At 29.6% G+C, this 17089-nt stretch overlaps 1 protein-coding gene across 3 annotated transcripts in view; it reads left to right on the forward strand.

Annotated features, from left to right (window-relative positions):
- LOC129960003 (synapsin-like) overlaps positions 1–17089 on the forward strand; it is a 415673-nt gene that overhangs the window by 368814 nt on the left and 29770 nt on the right. For all 3 annotated transcript variants that reach the window (XM_056072983.1, XM_056072982.1, XM_056072984.1), the window contains exon 9: positions 14205–14410. In XM_056072983.1, coding sequence (XP_055928958.1) covers positions 14205–14410 — 206 coding nt within the window. The remainder of the gene's footprint in view (positions 1–14204; positions 14411–17089) is intronic.

Genomic DNA, 17089 nt, shown 5'->3' on the forward strand with positions numbered 1-17089 from the left:
AAATATGTTGCATATACCTTTCTTAGAATAAGGAAATTATTTTTTTTTCTTTATGACAAATACATTGCATTTACTTTAAAAGCAGAATAAAATATTCATTTACAGCTAGGTTTTTACTGTTAAAAAATCATTATAACTATTGACTTTGGAGAATGGAATCAATTCTCTTGATGTCAAAGCCATGTTCAAGCGCATGGATGTGCGTTAACAACACATGGCATTCAATATCTGCACGTTGCCTTACATTTTACAGTGATTTCATAAATATATATATAATATGTATATTGCTTCAAATTGTGTCATTTCTCATCACACAGAAAATACTTTATCACACTTTCAAAGATCTTCTATTCACATTTCCAAGCGCTTTTCAAATGGTTTTTCTATACAGCTGTTATTATTAAAAACAAAATTTTATGCAAGCATCTTGATTTTATGATCTTTAATGCAATTTCGAACGAGTTCGTAAAACTAATTGTATGTAGGAGAGTCCACATAGTTTTACAAATTGATTTTTAAGATGTTTGTGTTTATAACTATTATGCATGAAATAAAAATGTATTCCTATACGCCCTCTCTGGCAAAAGAAAAAATTAAAATTTCTTCATTTTTAAAAGTATGTGATATTTGTCGTTTCGTTATTCGTATTTGCAATATTTTTCCTTGATACTTTTTTATTTCATTTCGTAAAAGAACTCATGGCTCCTAAGATTACAAAAAAAAAAAGGATTTTCCACCTCATTTTCTTCACTATTTTTTAAAGTTGGTTGACCGCAAATTGTTTCTGGTTTTGTGATTATTGCTCTATTTACAGCTGTCTTTTTCTTTTCTGTCACAAGCAGAATTATTGTAGAGATAACTTATCTCTGTCTTACAGTGAGAGCATTCCGTTAGTAAATTTGATTAATTTGCTGTCGCATGTTTGAATCTCTTAAATGGCTTAGTTACGGTATTTACTGATAATGAAATCAATTCATAGCCATGTGGTGTACGTCGCTAGCCTAAAATTTTAGAATATTTTACGCTATATGATATGAGAGGTTGTGTTTGTTCTGAAGCGTTCATGCTGTGTAATTCGTTTATTTTTTTAACTACAATAATAATGGCTTTTAGAATGTAGCGATAAATTCGTTAAGAATGCATATCATTAAGCGATGACATGAGTAACCTTCATTTATTTGTTTTAAAAAAATCTATAAAAAAAATTCTAAATTTTGTTTGATATTAAAATTCCAAACTCTCTATGTATTGGAAACTTGTGAATCACTTTAAATGAAATACTATTTCTACCTCTTTTGGAATTAAAAAACACCTTAAACCCTTTTAGAATGGAAAGCGATTAACTCTCTTTGAATCGAAAATTTTAATTATCTATTAACTAAAAACCATAGGTTGTTTTTGAAAAGAAACTTCTAACACTCTTTGAATTTAAATTTTTGATTTTCTTCGAATTAAAAATCTTTTTTGAATAAAATTAATCATGAACCATTCCATAGACTTCTCGTTTGTATTAAGATTTTTGTAGCTTTTTTTAACTTGAAATTTGTAAATTCTAACTTCTTTAATTCGAATACTTCGATTCGTATAAAATAATTTGACAAAGAAAACTGATTAAACAACTTATCAGGACCTAAACACAAATGAAATTAAATGCAATGCATTAAATGCATTGAGTTTTAATTCATATCAGCTAAATTTTAAATATAGCTTTTACATAAATACATTTAAAACAGTTACATTTTCAACAGCTCCATATGAAGAGAGAAGTATTTTTGGGCGAAAGTTCTTCTTTTAATGCAAAAAGAGGGAAAAAGGAGATGTATGTGCTTTAGAAAAGAATGTTTCTTGACATAAATTCTTAGAATGTATTTTATGCGTTTTCAGCCTACACCCTCCTTTGCAAACGTCACTCCGCCCTGAAGAGTATTCCTATAATTTGTAACAATTCAACATTTCAGTGAGATTTTTATCAAAAAACTCATAAATATGCTCTCAGAAAATTTAGTTGTGAGATAGAAGAAGAAGTATTGAAAGATAATAAAAAGATGCAGTACACTTTTAACAACTCAGAATTAAACCATATGGGCAGATCATCTCACGATTTTTTTCACATATCTACTTCTATAATTAAAGTAAGTTATGTGATTTTTAGTGAAATAAGGAAAGAATTGTACATTTTAGATACACTAATCGAATAAGAACAAGCACGACGAACGAAATTTTTTGTTCTGTGTCTAGACCAAAATTCTAGATTTAAGTTAAATTTTGAAATGAAATCTCTTAAGAATAAGTCTGTCTGCCTGAATGTATGCTTGTGAACAGGATAATTCATAATGCAACGAGATGAAATTTTAGGTTACTGTTTTAAATGCAGAATGATTAAATAATAATTTGTAATAAATCCATCAACATATAAATTATCTATTGGTCTGACTATTCTTATATTTGTAAAAGTAATAATCAAAAAATGCAACAGGTTAGAGATATGAAATTTTTATGTTGTTTTGGCAAAAAATTGTAGATAATATTATAATTTTGATGTCTTTCCGCTGATCAGAAGGATTCAAAATTTGGCATATATATATAATTTTGAAATCGGGATCGCATCCTAAACTGAATACTTATTGCTTGTTATGCCTTTGAGCTGCTCATATAAACACACATGGAGAGACAGGCAGACAAACAGTGACAGTTTTCCCTTTGACATATTTAATCCAAAGTATACATAGCTCTACAATTTAGAACCAAAATCGCAAGAAAAATTTCATTTCTTTAACCTTGTTGCATTTTTGAGTTTTGATTATACAAATACACGTATAATTTTACCAACGGATAAAAAATCCATTGATAGAGTCAATCCGAGATATTATATGTGTCTACGATTCTGGAGATAAAACCGAATTCCAAATTTCATTCATTTTCCTCATTGCATTAACCGTATCTATATGCATGCATGTAGATATGGTTCATGCAACGTATCTACACACGATGCGATAGATACATGTATATCTGCATACAAATTCTTAAAATTTTTAATCATAGTTGTGTACATGTATGCAATTGAAATAACGGACAGAAAAGAGCATTTTATTAATTAATTTTGAGTTTAATTTTAATTATAAAACAAAATTTATTTACTAAAATGACTTTAATAAGCAGTTCATTTCTTCGTGTCTAATGTGTAGTTTGTAAATTATCTCGTTAATTAGTTAGACATTGTTCAATATTAATTTTTAAAAAAACCTAAAATGCAAGTGATGCAAACTCATATTACTAATCAGCGTAGGTTTAATCTCTTTCAATGTAACTAGGTATTCTGTACATTTTACCTACGTTTTGTTAAAAAAAATCAATTTAATTATTTTACAATTTATTTTACTACATATTAATCACATAATAATTATTGTACAGTTAAATATTTCATTAACTCTTATTTGTGTATACCATATATTCACACATCGAGGATGGATTACTTAATATTTAAAGGCCTATATGACTGATTAATAAATTGGACAAAATGTTCTTTATTTTTCAGTAATTAAATCTTTTTAATTGCTATAATCTTGGATTAGTTGCAATTTATTTGTAGAAAGAAAAGTAATGGGGCCTAATTTTTCGTTTCCAGACATTTTAATGAATAATATTCCAACGGCTGCAATTCCTCATCATTAAAAATAGGAAATTTAGCATCAGGTACTGCTAGTGACCTTACTGTATTCCTTAATCCTTAGTGAGTCACGATCACTCTTTATGAAACAACAATCTTTCTCGCCTTCGTAGTTCCCTATCCGTTCAAAGGATTGAAAAAAGATCTAGTTTTTAGTTTCTCACGATCTTACGCCATCGCATACGTAAAATGACGGACCTAAAAGTTATGCATCGTAAATAACTCCACCCTCGTTTTCTCAGTACGAAGGATATGTAATATGAACCTCGATAACAACGCTTGAAATTAATCTACAATGCAAAGAAGAAACTATTTCAGCTCTATAAAAGGCAACTTGGGAGATTAACTCTTCAAATGAAAGGAAAGAGTGCACTAACTTCCGGTCTCTCTTCAAATGCTTCCTAATGAAGCGAAAGAGTAGGCAGTGGATAATCAGAAGACCCGCGCAATCAAAATGTATTCCGGGAAACAGACAGTTTAAAACACACACGATCTTCAACTCTGCTTTTTGTGAGGGAAGAATTGAAAGAAAAAAAAAAACCGGGCAGAAAGGCGAAGTTTTGATCGATGTTAACAAGGCATAACTGGGTCAGTGGTTTTATTTGCCAAAGGTTCGGGGTACAAGTTTGGCGTTGACAAGATGTCATCTTGTTGATCACCTAAGTTAGTTTTTATAAGCCCAGAAGAGGAGGCACATGTAAGCGAGCGTGAACAGAGTTATTTTTTAGCTTTCATTAAAAGCATCATCGACTCTCTACCCTGTGTTCGTCACAGCCACAATTCATTGGGCAAGTAACCCAAGAATATCATTTGGAGCAGTTGATGAAATGCCGATTTCAGCAACGCTCCATGGGGACATAAAGATCTGTTGTGTGAATTTTATTTCACAGATCGGTTTTATGTCTTTTTGAGTGGCTAAGTCAACTTTCAATAACTTTCCCATGCGCTCGAATGACAGGAAGAAGCTGCAGTCATGTCTACATATTCTTGTAAAGATTTACATCGGAATTTCATCGCTCTAAAGCGGAGTCGTAAATTTAAATTATGTAGAAATGCTATTTGAATTAAAAACAAAACATGCCTGAGTGTGTTGAAAGCTATATTTCCCACTCCGTGTTACATTTTAAATTATTCACATATCTAATTCATATGTATGAAATAAAATTACGTCATATTCAGTATTCACATTCATCGATTGGAAGAGTCGCTCTTTTTTCAATCTTAAGCCATATTTCATTATTAAATTAGAATGAACCATAGAAAAATTCTTATCATCATTATTTTTGTCATTTAAATATTTTATATAAAAAATAAGTGACTTTCCGCGTCAGATTTCACACGTCAACAAACAATTTGGTGCCGAGGATTTTATTTAATTGATTTTATGTGTACTTCATATATTGAAAATGAATACGACTTTAGTTTTTTCCCATCAACTTTTGCTTGTAAGATATAACGGAAGTGTTATATAAATATATGCATTAAATTACGTAAAGGGTATAGATGTAAAATTAGAATAACTTCTTAATAAATAATGTAATATAATTTAATTAATTTAAAAACAAAGCAACATTCCTGTAAACCTACAAGATCTGAATTGATAATTAGAGATGAGAAGAACCAAATAAAAATGAAAAGGTTGAGGTGAAATGGTCATTATGATCCATGCAATGGAAGCAAGAGGACGCATGTTTTCGGGAACATTTCTTTAATGATCACATTTCACACAAAACATGAAAGACAAAACAAGACAAGACATTAACACTCGCACCTCTCTCACAGAATAGCATCTCATCTCATTACAATTACATTCGCAGAGCACTATGGGATGCATACGTAATCAGGCATCGCCATCTATTATCCAAAAGAGAAGATAGAGTAATGCAGCTGCAAACAAGGTAAATTTTTTTTCACTTCAAAAATTCTTTCATTTGACGATCTTGTGTACACTTTGTTTATACAATCTTTTCTTCAGATTTCAAGAATAATTTACCATCATATGTATATCTCATCTGCCCCGGAAAAATCTTGTTCTTCTCTAGTATCGCCAAGATTTCCAGGAAAACGGTTTAAATCGTTGTGAGAGTAATGAACCTTTATACATAAATTACACCCAAGGTCTCTAAAGCTGTTAAGCATGATATTACCTAAAACAACATAACCTTGTGGTTACCCAGAATTTTTATTATTTTTATTTTAAGAATAAATATAATTCACGCTTTTCGCTCAGTCTCATTCATGGAATTCAAGAAATGAGAATCGTTTATGAATTGCGTTTCCTCGACCATAAAAAATTCCAGTTTCAAGTTTTTCTTTCTTTATTCCATACATATTTTTGCTTATGAACGTAAAGCAAGAATTATCTTGATCAAAAGTTTTGATGAAGCTGTTTCATATAGCTAAGTTTTATATGCAGCCCAGGCACAATGACTACCTCGCACGACTTCAGAATTTGCGAATGACAGTTCTTCCGATTTCATGCTCTTTTTCTTTCTCACTTAGCACGTTCGCCCTCTCTTGGTATTTGGTATATTGGTATTTTTGGAGTCTGCTATCACATAGTCACAAGGCGCAAGAATATTTCTTGTGCTGTGTGTGAGACCAAGGAGATAATTAACCACTTTTAAGTCCACACAAATTGTCCACTGATTTTTGTAAATTTAATCATTTCCATCATAAACATTATGGTATAATATTGGTTTTTTTAATTTTTCACAGGATTTTCTTTGAGATAAAAATGTTAATATTCTTTCTCTCTTTTCTTTTGGTGTCAATGTTTTGTTTGAGGACTAACTTGCTCTTTAAAGTTTTATAAATTTTACATTTAACTATTCTAAATCTCAAAAGTTCTCATATTTGAAATCAGCACACCAAATATAGACAAAATTACTTTTAAAATTCCAGGTGCCAAAGAAAAAAAAATATTGCACTAATTCGTAGACAGTCTTCTGTATTTGTTCTTCATGAGACTTCAAATCAATTTTATTTGTTTTGCTCAAAAAGGTAGCTAATCATTACTAGATATTTTATCAGTAAGAATTCCTCTTTCACTATTTTTTAAATAGTTTTATATATTTCAATTTCATTTCGTAAGTAAGAATACGTTCCGTGTATTTACTTTAAAATGATATTTATAAACTTACGTTTTGTATTTGCAAAAAATACCTATTATTTAATGACTAGTTTACTACCTGATATTGAAAGAGATGAGAAATATCAATGAAATGAAATAAAAGGAACATGGGTAAATATAAATTACTTCTAACAATAGCTCTTAATATTCTATATTTTAATACAAAGAACTAATATTTAGAAAATTACTTTAAATGTACTGCGCTTTGTATAAATTAAATTTTCAGAGGAGATCTTATCTATTTTAATTTCAAAATTTCATTTCAAAAAGTTAATTAGCGGCATTGCGAAAAACTAATATGTATTTGCTTTTACGACTATTAGCTGAAACTACAAAAGCTATTGTTTAGCTTAAATCAACTGCATTGAAATATCCTCTTATTGCATTTCAAACAATATTTACAAAATGAAGGCGATTTTGTTTCTTCATTTAATTTATAAGTATTTTTTAAAGTCTCTCCAAAAAATTCAAAATTTTTCGATTAAAAAATTTTTTTTCAACTTTTTGGTATCTAGAGAAACGTATTTAAGTATATGTGCCTAAATCCCCCAACTCAATTTTAATTAAAAAAATAATTTAAATTATTTATCATTTTTTTAGATATTATTGATCATTCAGAATAATCAACTGCAAAGAAATAAACTATTATTTAGGCCTAAAAAAACTACCTAACTATTTCTACCAACTACATCATGACCAAAAAACTCTTTCCTCACTGAGTATATTAATTTAAGTTATCTCACAGTCAATTTTTCATTCAGAAGTATCATGCATCCCTGTAGAAAAAATGAACACATTCAATAGTCGCATATGGTATTCTTTAAAACGAAATGAAGCATTTTTTGACCTGAAATAACTTCCTCATTGTTCTCATCAGTTACAATATAACTGAGAGACTCCACACCTTTTACCTAGCAAGGGCCTCGAGGCCCTCTTGCTTAAGCTATCTACCTCCAAGGCAACCTTCCATTCACAAATATCATTCAGGCACCCTCGCTCCCTGATTTTACACATTCGCCTCCTGGAAAGGTTCAGAACATATAAAACAATTCCAAGGGCCCACCCACACACGGAATTCCACAAGAGGAACGCGACAAGACTTGGCCGAGACAGCTGTCTCACAAGCATCTGGTCAACAGATTAGGAAAAGTTACCAGCCTCTCCTGCCTGCCTTCCCCTAGCATGTCTATGGAGCTCATTTCGAGGTGAGAAGCTCCTCCCAGATATTGTACGTCTTGGAGATAAGCTATTTGCTCAACAATTAGGCTCTTCGAGGAGAAATTTCAGTCTTAATGATGCCGTTCTGGAAGCGACGGCTGGTATTTTGACGGGAAAAAGGGTTTGGGTAAACCCATGGCGTAAGCACTCGTTTTTATTCGTGCGCTATTATGTGGATTGGAGATGCCAATTAAGGAATTTAAGCCTGTAGATCTTCCTAGTAAAGCTAAAGAATCTTTTTTCTGCAAAGTTTTTCTAAATTGCAATGTTTCTTTATATGGCAAATGTTCCGAGATTTCTGGATTTGAGTTTATACATTTCCTTCACAATTCTTAAGGTAAAATATCTATCCTTATGATAAAAATTGCAGAGTGGGGAAATAATAAAGTATTGCACTATTACATTATTATAGGAAAATAAAATATTTATTAAAATTTATACACGTATGTATTACCTTTACATTATAAGTACGTTGGAAAATAAATTAAAAGCTCTTTTCTAGAATATATTTAAATAATCCATATTATTCTTTAATTATATCACATAAAAATGGTTTGAAAGAATAGATAATGCTCATATTCCATCCTATGCGAATGAAGAAAAACCAAGTCAAATGATCTCCCCTAGCTGTCATTCATTTTATTCAGTTCGAGGTAATGCTTTTTTGAGTAAGTTAACTATATTATCCAATGTAGAATCAAGAAGGGCACTCTGAATGATTTCAGAGAACTTAAATATGCTAAGGAACTTTCAAGAACTCCGAGATTGTCGCGCCTTTTGTAGAATACCACCTTGTAGAACAATTAAGCATTGCCCATGAGGATGTTAAATGCACATCCGGAATTACAATAAAAATTACATTAAATAAACATTCAAATAGAAAGAAAAAAAATCTTTATTTTCAGTGTTGTATTTTCTTAAAGCAAACGTAGCATCTCCTTTGAACAGTTTACTTTTTATATAATCATAAAAAAAAATCAATCTGAATATAATATATGTTTCAATGGCCTCCAGTCTATGAAAGATGCAGGAGCATTTGTATCCTCAGCCTTATGTCTTGGAGATCCTGATCAAAATAAAGAAGAAAATAAAGTGTCCTTTGCAAAAAATTTACAAGAATTTCAAATTAATATTAATATAAAGAAATATATTTTTTAAAGATAATTTACCGGAGTATATGTTTTTATTTTTCGTATTTTTTCATTCCATGACAGATACCCAAGCATACTTCTAAGTGGTTGACATGGAAATCCAGACTAGAACAAAGTAGAAAATGATACTGTGTAAACATATACATTGTATAGGATTTTCAAGTCTCGAGTCTAATTACCTAGTATCCAATAGGGGGAGAGCAGGCATTCCAAGCCATGATTAAGAAATAAAATCAATTTAAAATTTTAGAGAGCTCAATCATTTAATTTAATAATTAACGAGAGCTGAAACAATTCATTTTTGTTTCCAAAAGTTTACTTATAAACATTTAAAAAAATTGAGACAAACCATTTTTGGGATTGAGCTTTCGAATTGAATGAATGCATTTCTTGTTCAAACTTGACCCTGCTTTAAATTTCATACTCATGTAAATTTTAAGATTTCTGCTCCAAAGAAAATAGTTCCGAATTGAATCTGGCATTGAACTTTTCCTTGTTTTTATCATCCTATCCTTCGGAACGAGTTCTTTATTCAACGATGTTCCATTTATACATGTTACATTAAAAAAAAAAGGATTTGGCATTGAAATTGTGTTTTTTGGTGATATTTAAAATTATCTACTAAAGCAATGCGTGTAAAACGGTGAAAGATTATCAAATTAGATTTAAAACGGCTATTTATTTTTAACTCTAAAGGGAAAAGTTTTCCTTGAAGAATATTATTTCAAAAATATACTTGGTTTGAAAAAATCAACACATAAATTGCGTTAATAATTGCATTTAATAATATTAAAGTATATCTACCTTTTAAAATCTAATTTTAGTATAATCCTTTAAATTGTTGAAGTTTCCAGGTATATATAATTCGTAAGTATGCAAAATTTAATCTCCAAATTGAAACCTGTTTCATTCGCTGAGGTAGATTAATTTGAACTAATAACCCTAGAATCATTATGAACTAAAAGCATATGAAATATAGTATTAAAAATTCCATTTACGAAGTTATATTTAATACATCTCTTAGATCTTCAAAAATAAGAAGCAAAATAAAACCTATAATTCTTGAAGGAAAAAAGCCTTGAAACTCTTAGAAAATTAAAATCTTTTTCAACTACACACTTCGTTAAAAACCCTTTTCAATAAAAATACCCTTGAACTGTCTGAACTTGAATTTTAAGATTAGAAATTTTTTAATTAATATCTTTGAATTTTATCTTCCAGCGATGAAATAGGATTTTGCCTGTATTATTCTGTTTTATTTTTGTTTATATTGCACGAATCTGGGAAGAGTGAATCAATATATTTAAAGTAATGAGTGAAGAATTTTTAAAATTTTCTACATCAATGAATATAGCTTGATGAGTTGATCTTATCAAACAATTTTGGAATAATGTCTGTTTGTTACGTCTCTGGGAAAAGAATTGATGATATCTATTTTTTTTTCTGTACATCTTAACTTTAGGGTTATCATACAGTCTTTTGTCTTGAAATCTTAAAATTTTTAATTCTGTATTTTTATTATTTATTTTTATTTTTAATTCTGTATTTTTATTATTTATTTTTATTTTTAATTCTGTATTTTTATTATTCTGTATTTTTTTTTCTGTATGTCCTATTAAAAAGCCGTATGTCACTCAATAGAATTTCCACACAGACATCTATTTGGATTCTTCACTTATACGACATCGTGTCAGGTGGTCTGTAAAATTTTTTAAGTATTACAAAAATAAACATCTGAAAATTTGTATGCAAATTTATTAATTACTAAAAACTTACTAAAAATTAAACCATTACTACATTCATTTTCTTAAAAACACTGTACAATAAATTATCCTTGTAGCATTGCTCGAAAAGTAATATTATTAAATTATTTCTTTTTATTGAAATTCTTAAACTGGTTCAAATGCTGTAGTTAAAACTAGTCAGCGTAAAATATGCACCTTTTTCTTTTACAACTTGTTCTGTTTCTAGGAAATTTTTCTCAGGCTACAATGAAAAGAAAAAGTATTCAAGTTCAATGAATAATAATCAAAAATTTTATTTAATAAAATTTACTATTTTCCATTTGACCGCTATGACATTGAGAAAGGTTGAAATGGTACAAAGGTAGATTGCCTACACATAAAATCGTGAGTGGATTTTCAACGGTGACAAAATATTGAAAAGAATAAACTAGTGATTGATGACATTTTTGAATGCATAAAAGTTGGAGGAAGGAAGCACATGGTCATTTTCCGTTGATTTGAGATGTTCTACAACTTGTTTTGTTCAATTCTTAGTTACTTTATAATTTACATCATAAGAAAAATCAATGATTTAGCAAAAATAATGTCGCATAAGCCCACGCGTCATTTTTTTAAAAACATTAATTTACTTTATTCATAGATTCAAATAAAAGGTAAAATATAAAGTTGTAAAGTTTAATGCTACTGTGAATCGTTTAAGAAAGTAGAAACTGCTCAAAATAGAAATATATATGGCTAAAAAGTTTAGTTTAATTTTGATTTAATTTAGAAAGGAGAAACTGTGCAAAATATAAAGCTAAAAAATGTGAAGTATTTTAATTGCTTTAGAAAGGAAAAAGGAAAAGACTTATTTAAATATGTTTCCACCATTAAAGTGCATCAAGTGACGTAGCGATCAGGGAGCAAGGGAATTATAGATGTCTCAAGTACGATTCAAAGAAGGCCGCCCTGAAGTTTATGCTAATTTTTAACCACTTAAAGATGTAACGCGAGTTAATTCGTTCTTCGTTTTTGTGTATACGCATGAAAATAAAAATAATTCTGTCTTTAAGCAGTTAAAGACCGAAAAAATAATGCTATGCTAAAGGCGAAAAAATAATGCTATGCCCGAACTCCATTTATTGTTGCTAATCCTATGATGATGACTGGGGAGGACGTAATCATACTTACTGGGTATTATCTACCTCACAAAGCCACTGTACACATCTCGATATTTAAATTCTTTCTGAAAATCTCTAGTGTTTCCGAGCCAATTATCATCACGTCACAGCCACATGACAAAAGTAATTGCGCATGTCATTTAACAACTAACTGCACATCATCCTACTCTGAACTGTATCTTCACCTATTGCATTCCTTCACCTTCGATTGCTCATCTTCCATTGCAAGATGAGCAATGGATTTCAAAATTAAAAATATGTTGCTCATTTTATGTATAATCACATGTACGTGAACCTATTTACTTATGAATAAAAAATGCCTTTGTTCATAATACCTAAAAGTACAAAACTTAGAGTTCTTAAAAAACTTTGTCGTTGAAATTTACTTTAACGTAAGATTGTTTTATAATTAATATTTATAATTAATATTTAAAATATTAATGTAAATAATTTCTGATTCCTTTATTACCTTATTATTGCATGGGAATAGAATTTCGATCTTCGGTTTCTGTGTTTCCATATGAATTCTTAATAAGTATTAAAATGACAAAATAACGTTAAAAATTAAGCTACTCTATTATTTTAACACCATACGAAGAATAAAAGTAATTGCGTCAATATATGACAACAGTATTAAAAGTTTCCACGTGATTTAATTATTCGAGACTGCATCCGTTTTCTTTTCGTAAAATTTCAAGCTGAATGACATAATTTCAAAATACATTTAGTATCATAAGTTTTTTTTAATAAAATTTGTAGAAAACTTAACTGTAAAATAAATAAAAAATCTCTATTTGATCTCTGGCGAGGGTCTAAATCCCATTACAGATGAAACCGTAATCACTACCAGCATGCCCTACTAACAGCACAGGGAGAGTTTATTAACGAGGATTACAAGGGAAAATCGATGTCCCAAACACCATGTTTCGTCGCGTTCTCCACAGATTAAATATTACAAACTTTATTTCTTGTTTTTATGCATTTTTATGTAACTTGGTAGATAGTCATTTGTAAAGATTGAATATCACAGTCGATACATTCTTGATACACTACATTATTTCTGTGATTAAATTATTAGTTAATCGATTTCTTTAGTTAGATTTTGACTAAATTTAAATGGCACCATCTGGCTATGAGTTTGAGAAACATTGATTTGAAGGTTCTGAATATCAAATTAAAAACAAAAAACTGGAAGATATTTAAAATAAAAATAATTTCTTCTTTTCATAAACTAATGAAAAGTGTGTTTTTGAAAACCGTCCTTATAATATTTATAAAAGCCAAATACGACTAAGGAAAGAGGGACTGTTTATTTCTAGGGAACGTAAGTGGATTTGAGAGAAATTAATTAAAAGTTTCTATAATATTTAAAAGAATGAATTATAAATAAATGAATGAAAAAGATAGTTGTAACAAAAATTGTTTCTACTTATTCGTAAATTAATAAAAAAAGTGTATTCTCAAAAACTACATTTATTAAATTTTGAGAGCTTAATAAGACCAGCAAAGGAAGGAAAAATGTATTCTCAAAAACATTATATTTATTAAATTTTAAGAGCTTAATAAGACCAGCAAAGGAAGGTTAGAAAGTATGTTGTCCCAAGTGGCATTTACCTTCGCTATGCTACTACCACAAATTTTTTTTGCTCTCAGCTAAAATTCGGGTAATTAGTATTATGATTAGTATTAATGTAATAATTTTTAGTAAGGTTACGTTATATACGGATATTTCATACATAAATTTCAAAAATATATACAAGACATAGAATAAAAAAAATTGTAAAGAGCAACGTATTCGTCACTTACTTGCCATTTATTGTAACTGTTCAGGTCGAGAATGCGCTGCTACAGCTTCAATAGTACTGAGATAATCAGTAGCAGTTAATATTTCTGAAACGATTACTACCCTCCCCCCCCACTTTTATTTTAGTATGTGGCTTTTTAAACTAGATATGGGCTTAAGTCGAACTGCCGGTGTTATAGTATATAAATTTAATAAAAAGAAAACTGTGTAAACTTTAATAATTTTATAATGATGCTTATGCTACAGATGAATTTTTTATGTAATATTGAATGCTAGATGGATGCTAGAGTTCATTTTTTTAATTGGATGTTTTCTTTTCTTTTCAGTTAACTGCAGTTAAATATCCGAGTGTTGTGAAGATTGGCCATGCTCACGGTGGTCTTGGAAAACTGAAGGTGGAAAATCATTTCGATTTTCAAGATGTTGCAAGCATTGTTGCCGTCAGTAAAATGTATTGTGTCGTTGAGCCATTCATTGATGCTAAATACGATATCCATATACAAAAGATTGGAAACAACTACCGCGCCTTTATGTAAGTAAATTAGTTATTTCTTAAATATCTGTTGTTTTTCGAAAATTTCCCAGTATATCTTGCCTTGACTTAAGCTAATAAATCTATATAAATGGAGATATACCAGGTGAGTTTATTCTATTCTAATCTGACAAACGAAGGAAGGTGACAGAAGAGTCATGAGGATCATTACACTATCGCAGTTCTGTTCTATCCCCTGCTGTTTGCATGTTACGGTGAATGAAACGATTAAGCTATCAATCGAGAAAATTCCTGACTTAAAAAAGTTTTGAAAGAACCTACACGTAAAAATAAACATATATTTTGAAAGAGAAGATAAAATCCTGTAAAATGACCCCATTTTCATAAGAATGCTTGTATTCAAAGCCGAGCTACAAGCTCCGGAACCTTGGAGAAATGCAATATCCAATTGGTGGCAAAACCTTTAATGTTAAATACCGCAAATACCGTTCTGGCTTCAAATTTTCAAATTTGCCAAAGACTTGCGATTCCATCAGTTTTCGAACGAACCTACAATAAACTATATCAGTTTTCTAGATCAGAAGGTATTTAATTTTTCGTTTGCTATTCATCCCTGAAATCGGTGTTGGTCAAAAAAAGAAATCTGGTGAGGTACTACAGTCGCTCTTAGTTTCCTGTTCATCTTAAGCCTGCTATTTTAATAAGGTTCAAGAAAGCAAATCTTAAAGCTAAATAAGGAAATTGTCATTTTCTTTAAGTTAAACACTCAATGGAAATAAACTGTCAAATATCTTCATATCCGAAAAAATTCATAACTTCGGATTTGCTTTCATTCCGTTATTCACCATCCTTTTATTTGAGGACTATCTGACTATTCTCTGTTTCGAAGATTGCCGAATTCAAAAATGCTTTGCAAGCGAAAGACTAAATTTCGCTTAAATTAGAACACCGATATAATTTATTTTAGACTCATTCGAAAGCTGATAGAATGGACAAGTTTTTGATAAATTTGGCATATTGTAGCTGGAACGGTATTTGTAATATTCAACACTAAACATTTTGACAACAATTCGAATTTGCATTTCTCTAAAACTTTGGAACTGATAAGTTGGCTTTAAATCCAGATATCCTAGTGAAAGTTCTCTCATCTTATAGGAATTTCTCTATTCTTTTAAAATATGGGCTTATTTTACCTATAAATCTGTCGAACACGTTTTTAAATTAGGATTTTTTTTCTCGGTAAGTAGCATAATAAGTTTGGCCGCCATAACTGGCAAACGGTAAGAAACATGGCAGGGTTGCCGTAATTTTTTATGATCCACACGTGCTCTTCTGTCACTCCCTTTCGTTTGACAGTTTAGATTACTCACCCGGTATTGATGCAGAAACTGTATACATTTTCGAGTGAAACAAATGCCTATAAAATTTTTATAAAAATCAAATAAAAACTTTAAAATTTTCAATATATTTATTTATGGATGTTCTTGTTGTATTGGAGCTACTGAGATCTTTTTACAATGATTTCGACGGTTAGAAAAAATTATTCAAATAAATTATTCAAGAATATGACAGAAAATGTGATCGTATGGCTTATAGAATAGTTTTATGATCCACGTTTTTTAAAAATAAAAATAGCGAATTCTTTATTTTTAGATCCAAGCACATATTACGTATTAAACCCTGTGCAGGCATTTTGATCGTATTTTTCAGTTATATTCTTAGAACTTCAGAATGTCTGTAAAATTTATACCAAAATATAACCCAATCAAAAGCGCCATTTTCATTCTTTTAATACATTTTGGTAAATTTTCTACTTGTTATATTTTTTTGGAGGGGGGGGGGGTAATATATTTATATCAACCTGGTTTTGTCTTCATATACCATAACTTTAAAGCTGTGTATTATTGTTAAATATTTGTAAGAGCTTTGAAATTATAAAGCAAGATAACAAGAATGAGTAAACATTTCTGAAAATTCTAATCAAATTTTGTTTGTTCTATAAATTATGCTTTCTTCAAGCACAAACACAGAAGTTTTAAATATATATTGAAATCAAATGTGTAAAACTGTCCTGCCACTGTATAGTACATCGTTTGAATTTCTGTTATTTATAGCATTCACAAATTTTAAGTTGCTTAAAACTTTTCAGAAATTCTTTACCATATTTTACCATGCATTTTTCCAAACAATGAGATTTTTGAAAATTATTTTTGTAACTGGGATAAAATCATATATGAAAAAGTAAGAGTAATTATTGAAACATTTTTTTCTTTACTACTTCTATTTACTAGTACAGTAAGAAAACAATCAAGAAATTTCAATTTTATTTCAGTAATTTCAGAAATATGTTTTCAATTCGGTAAGAGATATATTTTAATTGTTCTCACAAAATTCTTCTACTTATTTTCTAATACAATCTGTCATATCGTATGTATTTGTGCCATTTTAGTCATATTTTTGAAACTTACGTTTTTGTATGCTGAGGAAAGTGTATGATTCCCATTTTACAGTCAATTTATGAGCCTATTGTTTAACAACTTATATTGTTAGTGGTGCCAAAAAGTAATATATACATTATATTTTCCAGCTGTTCTTGCATAGTTTTTTTTTTTCAAATTACTATATAACATGCTTTTGGATGGGAATTTGTTACGAAATTTCATTCTTAGTATAATTTTGTATGGAAAAAAACAGACTGCGCAAACTCTTCGAGATATA

The sequence above is a fragment of the Argiope bruennichi genome, chromosome X2 (assembly GCF_947563725.1).
Source record: "Argiope bruennichi chromosome X2, qqArgBrue1.1, whole genome shotgun sequence".
NCBI classification, from domain to species: Eukaryota; Metazoa; Arthropoda; class Arachnida; order Araneae; family Araneidae; genus Argiope; species Argiope bruennichi.